General features: G+C 45.2%; 1 protein-coding gene across 1 annotated transcript in view; it reads right to left on the reverse strand.

Moving 5' to 3' along the window:
• Positions 1–7,152: 7,152 nt before the first annotated feature.
• LOC139407435 (fibronectin type III domain-containing protein 4-like) overlaps positions 7,153–26,898 on the reverse strand; it is a 78,841-nt gene continuing 59,095 nt past the window's right edge. The window contains exons 4-6 of the mRNA XM_071151221.1: positions 26,022–26,111; positions 17,336–17,469; positions 7,153–8,332 (exon numbers count right to left, since the gene is read on the reverse strand). Coding sequence (XP_071007322.1) covers positions 8,291–8,332; positions 17,336–17,469; positions 26,022–26,111 — 266 coding nt within the window. The 3' untranslated portion in view covers positions 7,153–8,290. The remainder of the gene's footprint in view (positions 8,333–17,335; positions 17,470–26,021; positions 26,112–26,898) is intronic.

A 26,898-nucleotide genomic window follows, 5' to 3' on the forward strand; every position in this document is an offset into this window, starting at 1 on the left:
GCTCCAAAACATTGTGTAGAGGCACATATCCAGGTAAGGGTACCAAAAAATGTCTGCAGCATTCTGAGGCATTGAAGGTCCCCAAGAACACAGTGGCTTCCATTATTCTTAAATGGAAGAAGTTTGGAACCACCAAGACTCTTCCTAGAGCTGGCCGCCCAGACAAACTGACCAATCGGAGGAGAAGGGTCTTGGTCAAGGAGGTGACAAGAACCCGGTGGTCACTCTGACAGAGCACCAGAGTTCCTCTGTGGTGATGGGAGAACCTTCCAGAAGGACAACCACCTCTGCAGCACTCCACTAATCAGACCTTTATGGTAGAGTGGCCAGACAAAAGGATTCCTCGGTAAAAGACACATACAGTGAAGCGTGGTGGAGGCAGCATCATGCTGTGGGATGTTTTTCAGCGGCAGGGACTGGGAGACTAGTCAGGATCGAGGCAAAGATGAACGGAGCAAAGTACAGAGAGGTCCTTGATGAAAACCTGCTCCAGAGTGCTTAGGACCTCAGTCTGGGGTCACCGACCCTAAGTACACAGCCTAGACAACTCAGGAGTGGCTTCGAGACAAGTCTCTGAATGTCCTTGAGTGGCCCAGCCAGAGCCCGGACTTGAACCTGATCGAACACCTCTGGAGAGACCTGAAAATAGCTGTGCAGTGACACTTCCAATCCAACCTGACAGAGCTTTAGAGGATCTGCAGAGAAGAATGGGAGAAGCTCCCCAAATACAGGTGTGCCAAGCTTGTAGCGTCATACCCCAAAAAACTCTAGGTTGTAATTGCTGCCAAAGGTGCTTCAACGAAGTACTGAGTAAAGAGTCTGAATACTTATGTGTGATATTTCAAATGTGATATTTAAATGCTTTATTTTTAATACATTTGCTAAAATTCCAAAAACCTGTTTTTGCTTTTTCATTATGGGGTATTGTGCAATTTTATAATTAGGCTGTAACATAACAAAAATTGTTGAACAAGTCCAAGGGTCTGTATACCTTCCGAATGCCCTGTATACTGGACCGAATTTGGCCGTTGTGAGCCCTCTCGCTTCGCCTCTTCTTCTCTGCTGAAACTATATCTCCAGAGAAAGCATCCGAGCGAAACAGCACCTCTCTGTATGTAACCCATGTATCTGATGCTGTCTGGACAGAAATAGTATGACATGGTTTACACATACTGAGACAGAGGGGCACTGTTTCCCTCGCTCGCTCGGATTGATTAATGCTTGGTCAAATAAATTGTAAATGTTTAAATATTGTATTTGGATGGGCAAGGAAGTACGGTAGACCCCTAAGGCCCGTCTTTAATCGAGGTGAAGCTGAGGATTCCCATTTTTATATTTTTGTAGTTCATAGGCTATATACAGCCTTGCTGTCTTATCCTCTCTTATTCGGTGTCCTGTGTGAATTTAAGCGTGCTCTCTCTAATTCTCTCTTTCTCTCTTTCTTTCTTTCTCTCTCTCAGAGGACCTGAGCCCTAGGACCATGCCTCAGGACTACCTGGCATGATGACTCCTTGCTGTCCCCAGTCCACCTGGCTGTGCTGCTGCTCCAGTTTCAACTGTTCTGCCTGCGGCTATGGAACCCTGACCTGTTCACCGGACGTGATACCTCTCCCAGACCTGCTGTTTTCAACTCTCTAGAGACAGTAGGAGCGGTAGAGATACTCTTAATGATCGGCTATGAAAAGCCAACTGACATTTACGCCTGAGGTGCTGACTTGTTGCACCCTCGACAACTACTGTGATTATTATTATTTGACCATGCTGGTCATTTATGAACATTTGAACATCTTGGCCATGTTCTGTTATAATCTCCACCCGGCACAGCCAGAAGAGTACTGGCCACCCCTCATAGCCTGGTTCCTCTCTAGGTTTCTTCCCAGGTTTTGGCCTTTCTAGGAAGTTTTTCCTAGCCACCCCTCATAGCCTGGTTCCTTTCCACCCGGCACAGCCAGAAGAGTACTGGCCACCCCTCATAGACTGGTTCCTCTCTAGGTTTATAATCTCCACCCGGCACAGCCAGAAGAGTACTGGCCACCCATCATAGCCTGGTTCCTCTCCACCCGGCACAGCCAGAAGAGTACTGGCCACCCCTCATAGACTGGTTCCTCTCTAGGTTTATAATCTCCACCCGGCACAGCCAGAAGAGGACTGGCCACCCCTCATAGCCTGGTTCCTCTCTAGGTTTCTTCCCAGGTTCTGGCCTTTCTAGGGAGTTTTTCCAAGCCACCGTGCTTTGATTTGATTTGCTTTTTGTAGTTCATAGGCTATATTATCTTTGGTACGTTATCTACAGATCTAGTCGGATAAATAGCATGCATCACACATGGTACCCTATTCCCTGTACAGTGCTATTCCCTATTTCCTATACCCTATTCTCTATATAGCCTACAATACAGCTTTGGGGCCCTACCCAAAGCCTACAATACAGCTTTGGGGCCCTACCCAAAGCCTACAATACAGCTTTGGGGTCCTACCCATAGTCTACAATACAGCTTTGGGTCCCTACCCATAGTCTACAATACAGCTTTGGGGCCCTACCCAAAGCCTACAATACAGCTTTGGGGTCCTACCCATAGTCTACAATACAGCTTTGGGTCCCTACCCATAGCCTACAATACAGCTTTGGGGCCCTACCCATAGTCTACAATACAGCGTTGGGGCCCTACCCATAGTCTACAATACAGCGTTGTGCCCTACCCATAGTCTACAATACAGCTTTGGGGCCCTACCCATAGTCTACAATACAGCTTTGGGGCCCTACCCATAGTCTACAATACAGCTTTGGGGCCCTACCCATAGTCTACAATACAGATTTGGTCCCTACCCATAGCCTACAATACAGCTTTGGGGCCCTACCCATAGTCTACAATACAGCTTTGTGGCCCTACACATAGTCTACAATACAGCTTTGGGGCCCTACCCATAGCCTACAATACAGATTTGTGGCCCTACCCATAGCCTACAATACAGCTTTGGGGCCCTAGCTATAGTCTACAATACAGCTTTGGGGCCCTACCCGTAACCTACAATACAGCTTTGAGGCCCTACCCATAGTCTACAATACAGCTTTCGGTCCCTACCCATAGTCTACAATACAGCTTTGGGGCCCTACCCGTAGCCTACAATACAGCTTTGGGGCCCTACCCGTAGCCTACAATACAGCTTTGGGTCCCTACCCGTAGCCTACAATACAGCTTTGGGGCCCTACCCATAGTCTACAATACAGCTTTGGGGCCCTACCCATAGTCTACAATACAGCTTTGGGGCCCTACCCGTAGCCTACAATACAGCTTTGGGGCCCTACCCGTAGCCTACAATACAGCTTTGGGGCCCTACCCATAGCCTATAATACAGCTTTGGACCCCTACCCATAGTCTACAATACAGCTTTGGGGCCCTACCCGTAGCCTATAATACAGCTTTGCTTTGTTGCAACATTATCACAGTTCATGCTCTGTATATCACGTCACATGATGTGTTTTCTGTTAAGAAATAGGCTTCATTGAGTAACACTTTCTCCTGTACTCCGGAGAAATATATGAATTATTGATGACCAGCCTAAATTTTCTAACATGGTTGTCATTGATTCTTCCATTAGGTATTCATGCATCGTTAGCTATACATACATGACTATCTAATTAACTGCTAAGTGGCTGCTGTATAGTGTAATTATGTAATGGTTATCTGATAATCCTTTAATATGATGAACATTCTCCCCACTGTAACTGTGTGACTGATGTGGTGTCTAGTCTACTGTGTGACTGATGTGGTGTCTAGTCTACTGTGTGACTGCTGTGGTGATGTGGTGTCTAGTCTACTGTGTGACTGATGTGGTGTCTAGTCTACTGTGAGACTGATGTGGTGTCTAGTCTACTGTGAGACTGATGTGGTGTCTAGTCTACTGTGTGACTGATGTGGTGTCTAGTCTACTGTGTGACTGATGTGGTGTCTAGTCTACTGTGTGACTGATGTGGTGTCTAGTCTACTGTGAGGCTGATGTGGTGTCTAGTCTACTGTGTGACTGATGTGGTGTCTAGTCTACTGTGTGACTGATGTGGTGTCTAGTCTACTGTGTGACTGATGTGGTGTCTAGTCTACTGTGTGACTGATGTGGTGTCTAGTCTACTGTGAGACTGATGTGGTGTCTAGTCTACTGTGAGACTGATGTGGTGTCTAGTCTACTGGGTGACTGATGTGGTGTCTAGTCTACTGTGTGACTGATGTGGTGTCTAGTCTACTGTGAGACTGATGTGGTGTCTAGTCTACTGGGTGACTGATGTGGTGTCTAGTCTACTGTGTGACTGATGTGGTGTCTAGTCTACTGTGTGACTGATGTGGTGTCTAGTCTACTGCTGTGACTGATGTGGTGTCTAGTCTACTGTGTGACTGATGTGGTGTCTAGTCTACTGTGTGACTGATGTGGTGTCTAGTCTACTGTGTGACTGATGTGGTGTCTAGTCTACTGTGTGACGGATGTGGTGTCTAGTCTACTGTGTGACTGATGTGGTGTCTAGTCTACTGCTGTGACTGATGTGGTGTCTAGTCTACTGTGTGACTGATGTGGTGTCTAGTCTACTGTGTGACTGATGTGGTGTCTAGTCTACTGTGTGACTGATGTGGTGTCTAGTCTACTGTGTGACTGATGTGGTGTCTAGTCTACTGTGTGACTGATGTGGTGTCTAGTCTACTGTGAGACTGATGTGGTGTCTAGTCTACTGTGAGACTGATGTGGTGTCTAGTCTACTGTGAGACTGATGTGGTGTCTAGTCTACTGTGAGACTGATGTGGTGTCTAGTCTACTGTGAGACTGATGTGGTGTCTAGTCTACTGTGAGACTGATGTGGTGTCTAGTCTACTGTGTGACTGATGTGGTGTCTAGTCTACTGTGAGACTGATGTGGTGTCTAGTCTACTGTGAGACTGATGTGGTGTCTAGTCTACTGTGAGACTGATGTGGTGTCTAATCTACTGTGTGACTGATGTGGTGTCTAGTCTACTGTGAGACTGATGTGGTGTCTAGTCTACTGTGAGACTGATGTGGTGTCTAGTCTACTGTGAGACTGATGTGGTGTCTCGTCTACTGTGAGACTGATGTGGTGTCTAGTCTACTGTGAGACTGATGTGGTGTCTAGTCTACTGTGAGACTGATGTGGTGTCTAGTCTACTGTGAGACTGATGTGGTGTCTAGTCTACTGTGAGACTGATGTGGTGTCTAGTCTACTGTGAGACTGATGTGGTGTCTAGTCTACTGTGAGACTGATGTGGTGTCTAGTCTACTGTGAGACTGATGTGGTGTCTAGTCTACTGTGTGACTGATGTGGTGTCTAGTCTACTGTGTGACTGATGTGGTGTCTAGTCTACTGTGTGACTGATGTGGTGTCTAGTCTACTGTGTGACTGATGTGGTGTCTAGTCTACTGTGTGACTGATGTGGTGTCTAGTCTACTGTGAGACTAATTGCAGTTCATATGTTGATGTAATTACAGTTCATATTTGGATGTTGAATCTTCTTTTATAAACTATCTTCCACAGCAGTTTGTAAATGTATCTTTGATAATTCTGGTGTAAACATAATTAATGATGGCAAGAGAAAATAGGTTGACCAGAAATTGTAACGCAGACATAACACGAGATGATGTCATCATTTGACATTATTCATTAGCATGAACAAATAAGAATACGATGATAACTTTAGTTTAACCCTCCTGTTGTGTTCGTTAATTAATGTTAATTAATTCTGTGTTCCCAGTCCAAAATGACCTCCCCATTATACCTGATTTATAAATCCATAATAATACATATATTATCACCTAATGTTGTGTTAGATCTTTTTATCAACTCATGTTCTTGTGAACATTACCTGTTTTGATCTTCTATTTGCTATTTATGGCCTGTAGGCCTCATTGACCTGAGCTCATGTAACGGATGTGAAACGGCTAGCTTAGTTAGCGGTGCGCGCTAAATAGCGTTTCAATCGGTGACGTCACTTGCTCTGAGACCTTGAAGTAGTGGTTCCCCTTGCTCTGCAAGGGCCGCGGCTTTTGTGGAGCGATGGGTAACGATGCTTCGAGGGTGACTGTTGTTGATGTGTGCAGAGGGTCCCTGGTTCGCGCCCGGGTATGGGCGAGGGGACGGTTTAAACTTATACTGTTACACTCACACAACAAAGTTTTTAAAAAGCATAATGTCTAGATTATTTTGACTATAACAAATACTCAGATAAAACATATAGTGCTATTTATCACAGACTACTTTGTATCAAAGTTTAACAAGGACTCTCTCCTCCTCACCAGTGTCATGATCAAAGATATGATCAAGAGCCTCACATACAGTATATCGTTTGGTCATTGTGCTGCCACAGAATGAATTGTGAGCAAGGCCTCAAAAAAGCTTTTATATACCAGAGCTGTGAGAAAATGTCTATATATTATTGAAACAATGTTGCGATTGTTTGTGAGAATGCCAACAAGTGTGGTTCCTATGGGGAAAGATTATATTGGGGAAAGGTTTTCGTGGGGGTTGCCATGGAAGCCAAGAAGGGGAGTGAGGTGTGTGTGTGTGTGTGTTCAGGCACATGGACGTGGGGGTCTGGGAGAAGAGGTGTGTCCATCTGATGAATGGGCATGTGCCTGAACTCAATTTTATACACTAATTGTAGTCACAACCCATTCACTTCTATTGACCTGTCATTGTTGACCGGGGAACAACACAGGTGTACAAAAGTTAAATAATTTAATGAAAAAATCATAAAAATATATTTTGTGAGTTCAGAAGCCCTGTGTGGACAAAGACACGGAACCGTAGGACAATCAGATTAAATGAACTACATTTCTCAGAGAGAGAAAAATCGGTCCAATTCGACCCGGAACGCAGCAGGAGGGTTAATGAGCAACTTTCATCACCATCGTCCTATTGGCGAACATAGAAAACAATATAGAAAAAACTATGATCTGTTTTAGTACATGGTCACGGGACGGATAGATGGTAGACCCGCCAGCGACTTCAGAATGAGTGTTGACCCTCGGGGCTAAGAGACAATGTCCTAATGGTCAAGATGTCGATTTCTCCCGTGATAGACCCGTGTGATACATATGCACGCAATTTCAATTTGGGTAATTTCCCCTGTTACATCATAATCAGTCTGGGCAGCAGATATTCCGTTTGAATTTTAAATAAACTTTATTGTTCAATATTTCAGATAAAACACAGTGTCAGGATATTTACAAGTGTCAAAACATCCAAACAAACAAGTCCTAACTAAAAGGAAGGATGATCAAATGACAATATAAAAATGTATAATATTCCGCTTTCCCAGTATTGCAATAATTTCTGTTGTTGCATATTTTGTGTTGGTAAAATAGAGAGCACATTAAATATTATACTATGGATGAATGACCGGCATGCGCCCCTCCAGTAGTCAATCTTATGGAATATAGACATTTCTTCATATGCACAGACATGCGTCAATAATGTGTTGACGATGTTCATAAGGTATGTATTCATCTACAACTGCATGTGTTCAGAACTAGTTTCTATCATTTGTACTTATTAGCATTGCTATAGTCTGTCGGACTCAGATCACAACATTTTCACCTGTGATAATTACTCCCAAGTATGAGTATTTTGTGGCAACCAATTGGGATGTTATTATTGTGAAATGACTGTACAAGGGGGGGAAAGGATTAAGATGCAAAAAAACAAACAGATCCAAGGATATAATCAAAGTAACATAATCCATAACATGGAATCTAGTTTATATTTTTAAAAAATCACACACGACAACATGAACACAAAGGGCTAGATTCAGTCTCTATTGCGGAAGATCCGTGTTTTACCACGATAACATTTTAAAGGGAATTTTCAGATTGAGCCTACTGACATAAGCAGAGTGGACAGTCATTGCAGCCTCTGCGAAAACGCAGGAACATTGCCTTTAAGAGGATTTATTTTCAGCAACACGGATTGAATCTACGACAGAGACAGATATCCCAGAGATGGCCGGTGGTGTACTAATTACAAACCAAGTATCTCACTTGAAATACTTCATGTATAACGTATTAACATTAAAATAGTGTATGTACAGTATACTTAACTCTCTCTGTGTGTGTGTGTGTGTGTTCTTTGCTAAATTAGCTTGGCTCGACATGCATCAACGGTCATGCCTCAGGGCGGCAGTTTATCTAATGACTTGTTTCGTCTTCATCAGAGAGGAGGAGAGACGATTTGAGGAGTTGGAGAACGTAGTGACGGAGGAGGAAGGCTGGAATTGGCGTCTGCATTCTGCATTCTTCCCTTAAACCTCAATTATGTTGATGGATTGTAGCGACGGATGAAACTGCAATAGATGGAAACAGAGAGACACATCAGGCTTCGTGAGCAATATTCTAACGTTACCTAAGACCTTAATAAACACAACCAATTTATTATTTTTGTGTTCTAAAGAAGGCCATTGTAGAGGCCAAAACTTATATATTTTAACCCTTGTGTCGTCTTAACATTCTGTATACTCCTCTTGTCCGCCTTCACTAAACCCCTAAAATAAAGCAGCTTAATTTAATGTTAAACCCCAAATCTATTTTGCATGAAGAAACAACCTGTCATTCATCACCAACTGTCTGGGTTTTCCCTCTTCACAGAGCAGAAAGACTGCATTTAGTCAGTGGACACCACTCGTTTTTATTACAACACACCTGTCATAATTGTTTTCTTTACTAAAGTAGAGATTTATTATTATTATTATTGATAAAGGTACTGTATTAGCAAGAGATAGCACTTGTATAGCCTAAGAAATTAGCAGAAATGTGCAGAAAGGAATTTTGAATGCATTTTATTGAAGGGGAGCAATAACAGTCTTGAACTTTTTTGGTAACATCGTGATATATATTCTTATATACTGTACCATCGAGGACTTCAACTACAAAATACTAGTCTTCTCCCATGTTTGTAACCATTGCCACCACCCACAAGGTGTGTAAACAACAACAATACATAAGATTAAAATAAGATAATAGATACAAATAGTAAAGAACATAAATCAATCCACTCTAATTAGCACATGTAGGACAGTATGTAGGTGTGTGTACATGGACTTTGCAGATGTATTTCTCACATGTGCAGCACATAGTATTAGTTTTACAGTCCTCCTTTGGGGGGCAGAATTGGCATCTCCTCCTCTTTCCTGCCCCAGCTGTAGCCTCAGGTGGATCAGGACAAGATTCAGCCCCCTGAACAGCTTTCACAAGCGCTGCAGAGGCTGCTGTGCGGGGGCGGTGCTCCCGTCTTTGAATGTGTGGGGTTACAAGTGCCTTTCCCAGCTGCTCCAGGAACACCCTCCTCTTGTTCTGCTTATCAGGCATCCAAGTAGGTTTGATCTTGTTCCATATCAGAAAGGCATTGTATGAGGACACATCAATGATGTTATGGAGGATGACCAGGGGCCAGCGGGCAGTCATCCTCCTGCAGCTGTAAGTTCCAATCACCTTGTCCAGATTGTCCACGCCTCCTTTGTTGTGGTTGTCGTCCAGGATGATGGCTGGCTTCCTGTCCTCACGATCACTGATCTCAGCCATTTTGTGCAGTGTGCTCAGGAGGACCACATTCTTGTTCCTCTTTGGAAGGTAAGAAACTAGAGGGGTGGAGGGGTTAAGGCAAACTTTGATGAGAAGGCCTCTTTCCCCATTGTTATGAGGAGTGCAGGGGGGAGCTCAGGCTTGTTCTTTCTAACTGTGCCAACCATGGTGATCTTCATCTTCAGGAGCTGCTGGCTTTGTTCAATCAGTAGCTCATATAATCTCAATTTCTCATTGTATCTGTGTGTGTCTTTGTGGTGTGTCAACGATTTTATAACTGTCGGATCAAAAATGACCCTAAGACAATCTTTGTCCCCTGGTGTTGTACAGCTTTCATGGAAATATGAACAAAGGAGATGTTTCACTTTTTCTAATGCTGGGGTCACTCTAGGAAAAGTATTCAAATTTCATGTTGAAAAAATATAATTTAGGGGGTTTTCTCTGCTGTTAAACAGGTTCATTGGTTATTATTATACTGTCAGAGGGAAACAAAACAGTCTGAATGTGAGAGAGAGAGAGATATAACCCATATAACCCATATTTATGTTTATTTATTTTATCTTGTGTCCTTTAACCATTTGTACATTGTTAAAACACTGTATATATATAATATGACATTTGTAATGTCTTTATTGTTTTTAAACTTCTGTATGTGTAATGTTTACTGTTAATTTCTATTGTTTTTCACTTTATATATTCACTTTATATATTATCTACCTCACTTGCTTTGGCAATGTTAACACATGTTTCCCATGCCAATAAAGCCCTTGAATTGAATTGAATTGAATTGAATTGAGAGAGAGAGAGAGAGAGAGCATTTCAGCAATAAAAAAATAAATGGTTTAGTGTTGGATAAACCCTCCACAACATAACCACTCCAAAAAACTCCAAACCTACAACTTGATTTTGGTCAAAATTACCTGGAAGGAATAATCTCTAGATATTTGACTTAATAAAGGCTGAATGCTAAGTTAAAAGGCTACCAGGCTTGCAAGGACAAAACATACCCTGCAACTTCAATTTGTACAGAGGTGTAAAGTGAAAGGTGTGAAAGCCCTTGAGAACAACAATGGCTGCAGAGTTTCACAGCCTCCCAAATGCAGAGGCCTCTTTGGTCCCTTTGTTCCATGGCTTCCCCCCTGAGCAGAGGTCATCACAGTACAGTACCCTTTGGATGTAAAAACAGAAAAGAAAAGAGAAGGCATGGAAAGAGTGGACAATCCACAGACAGTTTTTTTTTGCTGACAAATGAGAACGTATGTAACTTAATCTTCCACACAGATCTTCCCCTGGCGCAGTGCTATATTAATACACTATTCATCTGTCAAGGGAAGGGGGCGTTAGCGATGTGTGGAAACTCAGGGTACCCAGACAATGAGGACTCTGAGGCAGCCAATGTCAACCTGTAAGTCTGGAACAGTATTGGTACAGGGCAACTCCAAACAGTTTCAGCAAGTCTTCCACAGAATCAAAGAGGGTGAACAGCAGGAGAAGCTCTTTTCTTGGTGACGATTCCCCCACCCCAAGCAACTAAGACCAGACCCCTTCCTTAAACAGCCCCACAGACGAGCTACCCCAAGTGGAGAATCAACCCCAGCACACAGCAGGAAAGGGTGGCAACAACACCCAAGGGAGTGACTGAAAAAAGCTTCTTCCACTTTCCCCAACTCATGAGTGGTTATCTCCACCCTGCTACCACGAAAAGACTTCCACCCTGCTACCATAAGGCGGTTAAACGCAAGCATTTCCCATGACTGTGTCCAACACCTAACACAAGAGCAATGGACCCCGCGAGACACTCCCCTGACAACCACAAACACCTACAGTGCATTGACTTGTTTCACATTTTGTTATGTTACAGCATTATTACAAAATGTATTAAATGTCCTCATTAATCTACACACAATACTTCATAATGAGAACTTGTTCTCAACTTGCCTACCTGGTTAAATAAAGGTAAAATAAAATAAAAAATAATGACTAAGCAAAAACATGTTTTGAGAAACTTTTACAAATGTATTAAAAATAAAAAACAGAAATACATTATTTACATAAGTATTCAGACCCTTTGTTATGAGACTCAAAATTGAGCTCAGGTGCATCCTGTTTCCATTGATCATCCTTGAGATGTTTCTACAACTTGATTGGAGTCCAGGTGTGGTAAATTCAATTGATCTGACATGGTTTGGAAAGGCACACACCTGTCTATATAAGGCTCCACAGTTGGCAGTGCAAGTCAGAGCAAAAACAAAGCCATGAGGTCAAAGAAATTGTCCGTAGAGCTCTGAGACAGAATTGTGTCGAGGCACAGATCTGGGGAAGTGTACCAAAAAATCTCTGCAGCATTGAAGTTTCACCAAGAACACAGTGGACTCCATCATTCCTAAATGGAAGTTGTTTGAAACCACCAAGACTCTTCTTAGAGCTGGCCGTCCGGCCAAACTGAGCAATCGAGGGAGAAGGGCCTTGGTCACTCAGAGCTCCAGAGTTCCTCTGTGGAGATGGGAAAACCTTCCAGAAGGACAACCATCTCTGTAGCATTCCACCAATCAGGCCCTTATGCTAAGAGTGGCCAGACGGAAGCCACTCCTCAGTAAAAGGCACATGACAGCCCACTCGGAGTTTGCCAAAAGGCACCTAAAGGACTCAGACCTTGAGAAACAAGATTCTCTGGTCTGATGAAACAAAGATTGACCTCTTTGGCCAGAATGCCAAGCGTCATGTCTGGAGGAAACTTGGCACCATCCCTTCGATGAAGCATGGTGGTGGCAGCATCATGATGTTTTTCAGCAGCAGGGACTGGGAGACTAGTCAGGTTTGAGGGAAAGATGAACGGAGCCATGCAAAGAAAGATCCTTGAGCGTTCAGGACATCAGACTGGGGTGAAGTTTCACCTTTTAACAGGACAATAACCCTAAGCACATAGCCAAGACAACGCATGAGTGACTTTGGGACAAGTCTCGGTCCTTGAGTGGCCCAGCCAGAGCCCGGACTTGAACCCGATCGAACATCTCTGGAGAGACCTGAAAATAGCTACGCAGCGATGCTCCCCATTCAAATCCAGGTGTGCCAAGCTTGTAGCATCATACCCAAGAAGACTCGAGGCAGTAATCGCTGCCAAAGGTGCTTCAACAAAGTATTGTGTAAATTGTCTGAATACTTATGTAAATGTTATTTTCTTTTAAATACATTTTTTATACATTTGTCATTATGGGGTATTGTGTGTATAGTTTGATGAGGGAAAAAAACAATTTAATCAATTTTAGAAAATGTGGAAAAAGTCAAGGGGTCTGAATACTTTCCGAATGTACTTGGAGATGACAGAATTCAACTACGACAACATAACCAACAAAAACAGAGCTGTCGCATGCTGGATCTGTACATAGTCAATGGTATGCTTTGAGGGGCTTCCTACGGTAGGTACACCAACAACTCATCCCTTGTAGACTACTCTATCACTGACCTCAACCCAGAGTCTCTCAGAGAGTTCACAGTCACTGACACCCCTATCAGATCACAGCAAAATCACAGCCTACTTGAACAGAACAATACTCAACCATGAGGCATCAAAGCCCAACAAACTGCATGCTATTAAAAAATGCTATCGATGGAAGGAAGATAGTGTAGAAGCCGACCAAAGAATAATTGGACAAAAAAATAAATAAATCCAATCCCTCAGAGACAACTTCCTCGGCAAAATGTTTCCCTGCAATAGTGAAGGTGTTCACTTAGTAGAAAGCCTGAACAGTATATTTGACATATCAGCTAACATAGCAAATACATACAAAATCAAGCAGAAAACCTAAGAAAATTAACAGCAATGAGAAATGGCTTGATGAAGAGTGAAAAAACCTAAGAAAGAAATTTAGAAACCTATCCAACAGAAAACGAAGAGACACAGAACACTAAAACAGTACCGAAATGCACAAATAAAAAACCCCGAAGGAACAGCAGGTCAGAAAACAGCTGTGATTGAAGAATACATAGAATCAAATTACTGGCAAAAACATAGGTGTAACAGTATAGCTTCCGTCCCCTCTCCTCGCCCCGAACCAGGGACCCTCTTCACACAACGACAACAGACATCCTCGAAGCATCGTTACCCATCGCGCCACAAAAGCCACGGCCCTTGCAGAGCAAGGGGGACCACTACTTCAAGGTCTCAGAGCAAGTGACGTCACCGATTGAAACGCTATAAGCGTGCACCACCGCTAACTAGCTAGCCGTTTCACATCGATTAAATATGCTCAGCAACATACTCAGCAATTCTACTGGTTAAAGCTAATTAAAGCTTTCATCACGGACCTCATCAGAAACCCTTTCCCCATTAGACTCTTAACGACAAGAGGAAGAGGAGGATGAGCCAGGACACTGAAGACGATTACCCCTGAGAATCTTCCAACAGGAAAGAGAGAGCTTCAATATCTCCCTACTGAACATTATAATGAAGATGACCCCATCTCATTGACTGGCGGATGGCTTCAATACCACCAAGCTCTCAAAGGTTTTCGCACGTTCCCTATAAAAGGCAGAAAATAAACATCTATTCCCTATATAGTGCACTAGTTTTTTTTTTAACCAGAGCTCATAGGGCATTGTTCAAAATAGTCTGGGTCCAATATAGTGCACTATATACGGAATAGGGTGCCATATGGGACAAATCCTAAACCATTACCGAGTGTTATTCAGTGTTCCACCCCCCTCACACACACTCTCTCTCTCTCTCTGTCCCCGTTTGCCAAGCAGATCCCAGTTGCGTGTATTTTTCATAGCAGGGGACTGTCTGTTTCTGCTTCACCTCTCTGCTGCAGCCCTCCACATAAAGACGCTGCTACAACAATCCACCATTTTAACACCCAATGTAGGTGTCATCGTTGACATATGGAAATTAGGATGTATGTTTTAAAAAATATATCTATTTTTTAAATATATTTTTCAGTTTGACGACAACAGCTGCGAGATGGAAAGGGATGTGACATTGGGACGTTCTGTACATTCCTATAGTTCAACAGTACAGGTTGCCATGGTGACGAGCGGCTGCCAACATAACGTGGTATGTCACTGTCAGGGTTGTTAGACGACAGGGGAATCTTTCACAGAGAAGGTCACAGGTAAACTAGTGGTTAGAGCTAGTGGTTGCTGGATCGAATCCCCGAGCTGACAAAGGTAAAAATCTGTCGTTTTGGCCCCCTGAGGGCCAGGCAGTTAACCCACTGTTCCGCTGAGCAAGGCAGTTAACCCACTGTTCCCCTGAGCAAGGCAGTTAACCCACTGTTCCCCTGAGCAAGGCAGTTAACCCACTGTTCCCCTGAGAGCAAGGCAGTTAACCCACTGTTCCCCTGAGAGCAAGGCAGTTAACCCACTGTTCCCCTGAACAAGGCAGTTATCCCATTGTTCCCCGGGCGACGAAGACGCGGGTGTCGAATAAGGCAGCCCCCTCCCCCCCCCCCCCTCAGTTGAAGGCATTCAGTTGTACAACTGACTAGGTATCCCATCTTTCCCTTTAAATGGAACACACACACACACACAGAGAAGTTCACAGTTGAAATGGAGTGCTGGGATATACTTAGGTTTCAAGGCTGAAATGGACACCACTATAGAGGTTACTGAGAGGGCAGCAACAGAAATGGGTTCCTCTGAGTGGAGAGTGGAGAGTCTATGATTCAGCCCAGCAGTCAGGGTGTAACGTGGTGGAGTGATATGTGGAAGCAGTCAGGTGGTGGAGTGATATGTGGAAGCAGTCAGGTGGTGGAGTGATATGTGGAAGCAGTCAGGTGGTGGAGTGATATGTGGAAGCAGTCAGGTGGTGGAGTGATATGTGGAAGCAGTCAGGTGGTGGAGTGATATGTGGAAGCAGTCAGGTGGTGGAGTGATATGTGGATGCAGTCAGGTGGTGAAGTGATATGTGGAAGCAGTCAGGTGGTGGAGTGATATGTGGAAGCAGTCAGGTGGTGGAGTGATATGTGGAAGCAGTCAGGTGGTGGAGTGATATGTGGAAGCAGTCAGGGTGTAACGTGGTGGAGTGATATGTGGAAGCAGTCAGGTGGTGGAGTGATATGTGGAAGCAGTCAGGTGGTGGAGTGATATGTGGAAGCAGTCAGGTGGTGGAGTGATATGTGGATGCAGTCAGGGTGTAACGTGGTGGAGTGATATGTGGATGCAGTCAGGGTGTAACGTGGTGGAGTGATATGTGGATGCAGTCAGGGTGTAACGTGGTGGAGTGGTATGTGGATGCAGTCAGGTGGTGGAGTGATATGTGGATGTAGTCAGGTGGTGGAGTGATATGTGGATGCAGTCAGGTGGTGGAGTGATATGTGGAAGCAGTCAGGTGGTGGAGTGATATGTGGATGCAGTCAGGGTGTAACGTGGTGGAGTGATCTGTGGATGCAGTCCGGGTGTAACGTGGTGGAGTGATATGTGGAAGCAGTCAGGTGGTGGAGTGATATGTGGAAGCAGTCAGGTGGTGGAGTGATATGTGGAAGCAGTCAGGTGGTGGAGTGATATGTGGAAGCAGTCAGGTGGTGGAGTGATATGTGGATGTAGTCAGGTGGTGGAGTGATATGTGGATGCAGTCAGGTGGTGGAGTGATATGTGGAAGCAGTCAGGTGGTGGAGTGATATGTGGATGCAGTCAGGGTGTAACGTGGTGGAGTGATCTGTGGATGCAGTCCGGGTGTAACGTGGTGGAGTGATATGTGGAAGCAGTCAGGTGGTGGAGTGATATGTGGAAGCAGTCAGGTGGTGGAGTGATATGTGGATGCAGTCAGGGTGTAACGTGGTGGAGTGATATGTGGATGCAGTCAGGGTGTAACATGGTGGAGTGATATATGGAAGCAGTCCGGGTGTAACGTGGTGGAGCTGTAGAGATTGCAGGTGTTGTTGTACAGTATGTGACTGCTTCTGAACGTGATATTTGATGCAAGTACATGAATACATCATCAGGTATACAATGTGGCGCCTACTATACTACTACACTAGAGTACAATTATATTACAATTACTATAGTACAATTCTATTACTATTACTATAGTACAATTATATTACTATTACTATAGTACAATTACATTACAATTACTATAGTACAATTATATTACTATTACTATAGTACAATTATATTACAATTACTATAGTACAATTATATTACTATAATACAATTATATTACTATTACTATAGTACAATTCTATTACTATTACTATAGTACAATTATATTACTATAATACAATTATATTACTATTACTATAATACAATTATATTACTATTACTATAGTACAATTATATTACTATAATACAATTATATTACTATTACTATAGTACAATTACATTACAATTACTATAGTACATGTCTTTTACAATTATATTATAATTACTATAGTGCAATTATATTGCAATTATATTACAAATACTATAGTACAATTATATTACAATTACTATAGAACAATTATATTGCAAATACTATAGTACAATTATATTACAATTACTATAGAACAATTATATTGCAAATACTATAGTACAATTATATTACAATGACTACAACCAGAGTAATTGCTTACTGTTACAGTATGGGTACTTGACTTAATGGCTAATAAGTTGACCATCAACTATGTACCTTGCTCATAAGCAGTCCTCCTGTAGTTGACTGTGTAACCTACAAAATGTATCCCATGGTCTGAGTGAATGCCCTCTGGTTGACCTTGCCGACCTTTCCCCGTAGCAGTCCTGTGCTGTTGATTGATTGATTAATTAATTGCTTAATTCATTCATCTATTTACCTTATTCCTCAGCAGTCCTCCGGAGCAGTGTTCTGGCGTGCTCGCCAACGACGACGGCTTTACCTTGTCTTTACCGGTACTAGAGTCGTTGTCCTTGATGATGTCATACTGCCGACAGAACAGGGCAATGACAGCTGCAGGGGGGGGGGGGGGGGGGTAGAGAGACGAGAGATGGGGATTAACATATTGTCATTGGTCACTCACAGCCCTGTCACCACCATCTCATGTAACTAGTAGTGGAGACATAGTAGAGGGTACGTGGATCATTCCCTGGGGGGGTATGGCGTGATGATGGTAGTGACGATGGTGGTGACAATGGTGGTGACGATGGTGGTGACGATGGTGGTGTCTTTATCTTTGAGCAGGGAAGATAATTATATCTACCCAATGGTTGTGAAGGCAATGGCACCATACTCACTAGTGCACTACTTTTGTCCAGGACCAATAGGACTCGGGTCAAAAGTAGTGCGTTATATAGGGAATAGGGTGCCATTTGGAAGGAAGTCAATGTCTTCTTCTTGTTGTCATACAGCACCATCGGTATAGTTTCCCTTTGTGTGTTTGCTGGCTGTTAGAGTGGACCTTAATGGACTAATACACCTGCAGCATCTGGATGGGTTAGTTCGGGGTGCTGCTGCATGTAAGGCAATAGAGAAGGCAATAGAGACGGCAATAGAGAAGGCAATAGAGACGTTTGTTTTGTAATAACTACACAGCCCGTTGAGCTACATTGGGCCCTCAACAGGAGTTGGTAGGCCCGTTGAGCTACATTGGGCCCTCAACAGGAGTTGGTAGGCCCGTTGAGCTACATTAGGCCCTCAACAGGAGTTGGTAGGCCCGTTGAGCTACATTGGGCCCTCAACAGGAGTTGGTAGGCCCGTTGAGCTACATTGGGCCCTCAACAGGAGTTGGTAGGCCCGTTCATTGGGCCCTCAACAGGAGTTGGTAGGCCCGTTCATTAGGCCCTCAACAGGAGTTGGTAGGCCCGTTCATTAGGCCCTCAACAGGAGTTGGTAGGCCCGTTCATTAGGCCCTCAACAGGAGTTGGTAGGCCCGTTGAGCTACATTGGGCCCTCAACAGGAGTTGGTAGGCCCGTTCATTAGGCCCTCAACAGGAGTTGGTCCTCCAATAAAAGTCTCAGTGGATGGATAGACAATATCCCTTTAAACTGGGTGATCTGCCTGTTTGGTCCTCTGGATGAGAATGTTAGCTGGGTGATCTGCCTGTTTGGTCCTCTGGATGAGAATGTTAGCTGGGTGATCTGCCTGTTTGGTTCTCTGGATGAGAATGTTAGCTGGGTGATCTGCCTGTTTGGTCCTCTGGATGAGAATGTTAGTTGGGTGATCTGCCTGTTTGGTCCTCTGGATGAGAATGTTAGTTGGGTGCATATATAATAGCGTTTATCCCTCAAATAAAAATCTGGACCTGGAGCCAGTTTCACTGCTTTCCCCCCCATTCTTCCCCTCTAATCAGGGGCTGATTTAGACCTGGGACACCAGGTGGGTGATTCCCCTCTAATCAGGGGCTGATTTAGACATGGGACACCAGGTGGGTGATTCCCCTCTAATCAGGGGCTGATTTAGACCTGGGACACCAGGTGGGTGATTCCCTTCTAATCAGGGGCTGATTTAGACCTGGGACACCAGGTGGGTGATTCCCTTCTAATCAGGGGCTGATTTAGACCTGGGACACCAGGTGGGTGATTCCCCTCTAATCAGGGACTGATTTAGACCTGGGACACCAGGTGGGTGATTCCCCTCTAATCAGGGACTGATTTAGACCTGGGACACCAGGTGGGTGCAACTAATGATCAGGTAGAACAGAAAAGCAGCAGTAGTCTGGACCTCCTAAGGTAATATTGGAATGCTCCTGGCATATATACTATAATAGTTTATATTAGGCAACTGTCAGGCCTGGTTGTTCCTGCAGGTCCCTGGGGTGAAACAACCTGTCAGGCCTGGTTGTTCCTGCAGGTCCCTGGGGTGTAACAACCTGCCAGGCCTGGTTGTTCCTGCAGGTCCCTGGGGTGTAACAGCCTGTCAGGCCTGGTTGTTCCTGCAGGTCCCTGGGGTATAACAGCCTGTCAGGCCTGGTTGTTCCTGCAAGTCCCTGGGGTGTAACAGCCTGTCAGGCCTGGTTGTTCCTGCAGGTCCCTGGGGTGTAACAGCCTGTCAGGCCTGGTTGTTCCTGCAGGTCCCTGGGGTATAACAGCCTGTCAGGCCTGGTTGTTCCTGCAGGTCCCTGGGGTGTAACAGCCTGTCAGGCCTGGTTGTTCCTGCAGGTCCCTGGGGTGTAACAGCCTGTCAGGCCTGGTTGTTCCTGCAGGTCCCTGGGGTGTAACAGCCTGTCAGGCCTGGTTGTTCCTGCAGGTCCCTGGGGTGTAACAGCCTGTCAGGACTGGTTGTTCCTGCAGGTCCCCGGGGTTTAACAGCCTGGTTGTTCCTGCAGGTCCCTGGGGTGTAACAGCCTGGTTGTTCCTGCAGGTCCCCGGGGTATAACAGCCTGTCAGGCCTGGTTGCGTCTCACACCTCACTCAGTCTTAGATCTCAGAGGCTTAAGGCCATGTCTAGTCATTACTGGGGTTGAACATCAGGGACTAGAGAGAGAAGTGTGATGTTGATTTGACGTGACAGTAGGGGAGAAGATATTTTGAAAACTGAGCCATTCTTGTTCATTTTAAAGCCGATATGAAAATAATTGTACGATTTATATCACCCAGGTTCTGTCAAAATTAACGATGAGCTTGAAATCAGTGCTGTAGTTGACTGGCTGATTGATTCATGGATTGATTGATTGACAGAGACATAGTTGACTGGCTGATTGATTGATGGATTGATTGATTGACAGAGACATAGTTGACTGGCTGATTGATTGAATGATTGATTGATTGACAGAGACATAGTTGTCTGCTGAATTACTAAAATGTAAATGTATAGTGGAAACAGCATCCTTGGACAACTGAACACTCACCCATCCAATCTGCAATAACGAGCTTCTAAGTAATTGGTAGCATGCAAAGTCATTACCTGCCCTGTCCTTTTCCTTACCTGTCCTTTTCCTTATCTGCCCTGTCCTTTTCCTTACCTGCCCTGTCCTTTTCCTTACCTGCCCTGTCCTTTTCCTTACCTGCCCTGTCCTTTTCCATACCTGTCCTTCCCCTTTACCTGCCATGTCCCTTTCTTTACCTGCCCTTTCCTTTTCCTTACCTGCCCTGTCCTTTTCCTTACCTGCCCTGTCCTTTTCCTTTTCCTTACCTGCCCTGTCCTTTTCCATACCTGTCCTTCTCCTTACCTGCCATGTCCTTTTCCTTACCTGCCCTGTCCTTTTCCTTACCTGCCCTGCCCTTTTCCTTACCTGCCCTGTCCTTTTCCTTACCTGCCCTGTCCTTTTCCATACCTGTCCTTCTCCTTACCTGCCATGTCCTTTTCCTTAACTGCCCTGTCCTTTTCCTTACCTGCCCTGTCCTTTTCCTTACCTGCCCTGTCATTTTCCATACCTGCCCTGTCCTTTTCCATAACTGCCCTGTCCTTTTACTTACCTGTCCTTTTCCATACCCGCCCTGTCCTTTTCCTTACCTGCCCTGTCCTTTTCCATACCTTCCCTGTCCTTTTCCTTACCTGCCCTGTCCTTTTCCTTACCTGTCATTTTCCTTACCTGCCCTGTCCTTTTCCTTACCTGCCCTGTCCTTTTCCTTTTCCTTACCTGCCCTGTCCTTTTCCATACCTGTCCTTCTCCTTACCTGCCATGTCCTTTTCCTTACCTGCCCTGTCCTTTTCCTTACCTGCCCTGCCCTTTTCCTTACCTGCCCTGTCCTTTTCCTTACCTGCCCTGTCCTTTTCCATACCTGTCCTTCTCCTTACCTGCCATGTCCTTTTCCTTAACTGCCCTGTCCTTTTCCTTACCTGCCCTGTCCTTTTCCTTACCTGCCCTGTCATTTTCCATACCTGCCCTGTCCTTTTCCATAACTGCCCTGTCCTTTTACTTACCTGTCCTTTTCCCTACCCGCCCTGTCCTTTTCCTTACCTGCCCTGTCCTTTTCCATACCTTCCCTGTCCTTTTCCTTACCTGCCCTGTCCTTTTCCTTACCTGTCCTTTTCCTTACCTGCCCTGTCCTTTTCCTTACCTGCCCTGTCCTTTTCCTTACCTGCCCTGCCCTTTTCCTTACCTGCCCTGTCCTTTTCCTTACCTGCCCTGTCCTTTTCCATACCTGTCCTTCTCCTTACCTGCCATGTCCTTTTCCTTACCTGCCCTGTCCTTTTCCTTACCTGCCCTGTCCTTTTCCTTACCTGCCCTGTCCTTTTCCTTACCTGCCCTGTCCTTTTCCATACCTGCCCTGTCCTTTTCCATAACTGCACTGTCCTTTTACTTACCTGTCCTTTTCCATACCCGCCCTGTCCTTTTCCTTACCTGCCCTGTCCTTTTCCATACCTGCCCTGTCCTTTTCCTTACCTGCCCTGTCCTTTTCCTTACCTGCCCTTTTCCTTACCTGCCCTGTCCTTTTCCTTACCTGCCCTTTTCCTTACCTGCCCTTTTCCTTACCTGTCCTTTTCCTTACCTGCCCTTTTCAATACCTGTCCTTTTCCTTACCTGCCCTGTCCTTTTCCTTACCTGCCCTGTCCTTTTCCTTACCTGCCCTTTTCCATACCTGTCCTTTTCCTTACCTGCCCTGCCCTTTACCATACCTGCCCTGTCCTTTTCCATACCTGCCCTGTCCTTTTCCTTACCTGCCCTGTCCTTTTCCTTACCTGCCCTTTTCCTTACCTGCCCTTTTCCTTACCTGTCCTTTTCCTTACCTGCCCTTTTCAATACCTGTCCTTTTCCTTACCTGCCCTGTCCTTTTCCTTACCTGCCCTCTCCTTTTCCTTACCTGCCCTTTTCCATACCTGTCCTTTTCCTTACCTGCCCTGCCCTTTTCCTTACCTGTCCTTTTCCTTACCTCCCCTTTTCCATACCTGTCCTTTTCCTTACCTGCCCTGTTCTTTTCCATACCTGCCCTGTCCTTTTCCTTACCTGTCATTTTCCATACCTGCCCTGTCCTTTTCCTTACCTGATCTGTCATCTTCCATACCTGCCCTGTCCTTTTCCCTACCTGTCCTTTTCCATTCCCGCCCTGTCCTTTTCCTTACCTGCCCGGTCCTTTTCCTTACCTGCCCTGTCCTTTTCCATACCTGCCCTGTCCTTTTCCTTACCTGCCCTGTCCTTTTCCTTACCTGCCCTTTTCCTTACCTGCCCTGTCCTTTTCCTTACCTGCCCTTTTCCTTACCTGTCTTTTTCCTTACCTGCCCTTTTCCATACCTGTCCTTTTCCTTACCTGTCCTGTCCTTTTCCTTACCTGCCCTTTTCCATACCTGTCCTTTTCCTTACCTGCCCTGCCCTTTTCCTTACCTGTCCTTTTCCTTACCTGCCCTTTTCCATACCTGTCCTTTTCCTTACCTGCCCTGTTCTTTTCCATACCTGCCCTGTCCTTTTCCTTACCTGTCCTTTTCCATACCTGCCCTGTCCTTTTCCTTACCTGATCTGTCATCTTCCATACCTGCCCTGTCCTTTTCCCTACCTGTCCTTTTCCATACCCGCCCTGTCCTTTTCCTTACCTGCCCTGTCCGTTTCCTTACCTGCCCTGTCCTTTTCCTTACCTGCCCTGTCCTTTTCCATACCTGTCCTTTTCCTTACCTGCCCTGTCCTTTTCCATACCTGTCCTTTTCCTTACCTGCCCTTTTCCATACCTGCCCTTTTCCATACCTGTCCTTTTCCTTACCTGCCCTGTCCTTTTCCTTACCTGCCCTTTTCCTTACCTGCCCTGTCCTTTTCCTTACCTGCCCTTTTCCTTACCTGTCCTTTTCCTTACCTGCCCTGTCCTTTTCCTTACCTGCCCTGTCCTTTTCCTTACCTGCCCAGTCCTTTTCCTTACCTGCCCTGTCCTTTTCCTTACCTGTCCTTTTCGTTACCTGCCCTTTTCCTTACCTGCCGTATCCTTTTCCTTACCTGCCCTGTCCTTTTCCTTACCTGTCCTGTCATTTTCCTTACCTGCCCTGTCCTTTTCCTTACCTGCCCTGTCCTTTTCCTTACCTGTCCTTTTCCATACCTGTCCTTTTCCTTACTTGCCCTGTCCTTTTCCTTACCTGTCCTTTTCCTTACCTGTCCTTTTCCTTACCTGCCCTGCCCTTTTCCTTACCTGCCCTGTCCTTTTCCTTACCTGCCCTGTCCTTTTCCATACCTGTCCTTCTCCTTACCTGCCATGTCCTTTTCCTTAACTGCCCTGTCCTTTTCCTTACCTGCCCTGTCCTTTTCCTTACCTGCCCTGTCATTTTCCATACCTGCCCTGTCCTTTTCCATAACTGCCCTGTCCTTTTACTTACCTGTCCTTTTCCTTACCCGCCCTGTCCTTTTCCTTACCTGCCCTGTCCTTTTCCATACCTTACCTGTCCTTTTCCTTACCTGCCCTGTCCTTTTCCTTACCTGTCCTTTTCCTTACCTGCCCTGTCCTTTTCCTTACCTGCCCTGTCCTTTTCCTTACCTGCCCTGCCCTTTTCCTTACCTGCCCTGTCCTTTTCCTTACCTGCCCTGTCCTTTTCCATACCTGTCCTTCTCCTTACCTGCCATGTCCTTTTCCTTACCTGCCCTGTCCTTTTCCTTACCTGCCCTGTCCTTTTCCTTACCTGCCCTGTCCTTTTCCTTACCTGCCCTGTCCTTTTCCATACCTGCCCTGTCCTTTTCCATAACTGCACTGTCCTTTTACTTACCTGTCCTTTTCCATACCCGCCCTGTCCTTTTCCTTACCTGCCCTGTCCTTTTCCATACCTGCCCTGTCCTTTTCCTTACCTGCCCTGTCCTTTTCCTTACCTGCCCTTTTCCTTACCTGCCCTGTCCTTTTCCTTACCTGCCCTTTTCCTTACCTGCCCTTTTCCTTACCTGTCCTTTTCCTTACCTGCCCTTTTCAATACCTGTCCTTTTCCTTACCTGCCCTGTCCTTTTCCTTACCTGCCCTGTCCTTTTCCTTACCTGCCCTTTTCCATACCTGTCCTTTTCCTTACCTGCCCTGCCCTTTACCATACCTGCCCTGTCCTTTTCCATACCTGCCCTGTCCTTTTCCTTACCTGCCCTGTCCTTTTCCTTACCTGCCCTTTTCCTTACCTGCCCTTTTCCTTACCTGTCCTTTTCCTTACCTGCCCTTTTCAATACCTGTCCTTTTCCTTACCTGCCCTGTCCTTTTCCTTACCTGCCCTCTCCTTTTCCTTACCTGCCCTTTTCCATACCTGTCCTTTTCCTTACCTGCCCTGCCCTTTTCCTTACCTGTCCTTTTCCTTACCTCCCCTTTTCCATACCTGTCCTTTTCCTTACCTGCCCTGTTCTTTTCCATACCTGCCCTGTCCTTTTCCTTACCTGTCATTTTCCATACCTGCCCTGTCCTTTTCCTTACCTGATCTGTCATCTTCCATACCTGCCCTGTCCTTTTCCCTACCTGTCCTTTTCCATTCCCGCCCTGTCCTTTTCCTTACCTGCCCGGTCCTTTTCCTTACCTGCCCTGTCCTTTTCCATACCTGCCCTGTCCTTTTCCTTACCTGCCCTGTCCTTTTCCTTACCTGCCCTTTTCCTTACCTGCCCTGTCCTTTTCCTTACCTGCCCTTTTCCTTACCTGTCTTTTTCCTTACCTGCCCTTTTCCATACCTGTCCTTTTCCTTACCTGTCCTGTCCTTTTCCTTACCTGCCCTTTTCCATACCTGTCCTTTTCCTTACCTGCCCTGCCCTTTTCCTTACCTGTCCTTTTCCTTACCTGCCCTTTTCCATACCTGTCCTTTTCCTTACCTGCCCTGTTCTTTTCCATACCTGCCCTGTCCTTTTCCTTACCTGTCCTTTTCCATACCTGCCCTGTCCTTTTCCTTACCTGATCTGTCATCTTCCATACCTGCCCTGTCCTTTTCCCTACCTGTCCTTTTCCATACCCGCCCTGTCCTTTTCCTTACCTGCCCTGTCCGTTTCCTTACCTGCCCTGTCCTTTTCCTTACCTGCCCTGTCCTTTTCCATACCTGTCCTTTTCCTTACCTGCCCTGTCCTTTTCCATACCTGTCCTTTTCCTTACCTGCCCTTTTCCATACCTGCCCTTTTCCATACCTGTCCTTTTCCTTACCTGCCCTGTCCTTTTCCTTACCTGCCCTTTTCCTTACCTGCCCTGTCCTTTTCCTTACCTGCCCTTTTCCTTACCTGTCCTTTTCCTTACCTGCCCTGTCCTTTTCCTTACCTGCCCTGTCCTTTTCCTTACCTGCCCTGTCCTTTTCCTTACCTGCCCTGTCCTTTTCCTTACCTGTCCTTTTCGTTACCTGCCCTTTTCCTTACCTGCCGTATCCTTTTCCTTACCTGCCCTGTCCTTTTCCTTACCTGTCCTGTCTTTTTCCTTACCTGCCCTGTCCTTTTCCTTACCTGCCCTGTCCTTTTCCTTACCTGTCCTTTTCCTTACCTGTCCTTTTCCTTACTTGCCCTGTCCTTTTCCTTACCTGTCCTTTTCCTTACCTGTCCTTTTCCTTACCTGCCCTGTCCTTTTCCTTACCTGTCCTTTTCCTTACATGTCCTTTTCCTTACCTGCCCTGTCCTTTTCCTTACCTGTCCTTTTCCTTACCTGCCCTGTCATTTTCCTTACCTGTCCTTTTCCTTACCTGTCCTTTTCCTTACCTGCCCTGTCCTTTTCCTTACCTGCCCACATGAGCAGCACGACCACAATGATGATCACCTCTCCTGTCTGGAGCTGCCGTGACTTGTCCAGACCTTCCACTGCAGGGTCATCTGTAGTGACGGACAGAGACAACAGACCCTTTTTCTATATATTTTTTTTGCACAAAAGAAAACAAGTGAAAGACAGAACAGAGCAGATAAAAGCACTGTTAAAATGGTGAGCAGGTGAGGTTGGAAACCCAAAAGGGATGATATAAAAACCACACCAAAAACAAGAAGAATATACTCACTCATTCAGAAGAAGAAACACCCACTCATTCAAGAGTTTTTTTATTTTTTTTACTATTTTCTACATTGTAGAATGATAATGAAGACATCAACACGATGAAATTAAACATATGGAATAAAGTAGTAACAACAAATCAAAATATATTTTAGATTTTTAAATTCTTCAAAGTAGCCACCCTTTGCCTTGATGACAGTTGTGCACACTTTTGGCATTCTCTCAACCAGTTTCACCTGGAGTACTGAGCAAATGGTCTGAATACTTATGTAAATGTGATTTAAAAATTAGCAAAAATTAGGGGATTACTGGGTAGTTTGGTTCATCAGGTTGATCCCTTGTCTATGCTTGAAGTTACTGAGGGATGATGATGTTTTGGCAAAATGAAGATAAGAATTACAATGTGAAGAGAGGAGTATGGGACCTCTGTATCTGTACAGACCACAGACCCTGTTAATACCAAACCACCCTGACACTGTTAATACCAAACCACCCTGACCCTGTCACTACCAAAACAGTCTAGTCTTGAATTTATGTGACTTATCTATAACCTCCACCGCAGAGAGAGAAAGACAACAGACCTGGTCACAACCAGTCAGTACCAGTCAGAACCAG

The sequence above is a fragment of the Oncorhynchus clarkii genome, chromosome 4, assembly GCF_045791955.1.
Source record: "Oncorhynchus clarkii lewisi isolate Uvic-CL-2024 chromosome 4, UVic_Ocla_1.0, whole genome shotgun sequence".
In the NCBI taxonomy this organism is placed as follows: Eukaryota; Metazoa; Chordata; class Actinopteri; order Salmoniformes; family Salmonidae; genus Oncorhynchus; species Oncorhynchus clarkii.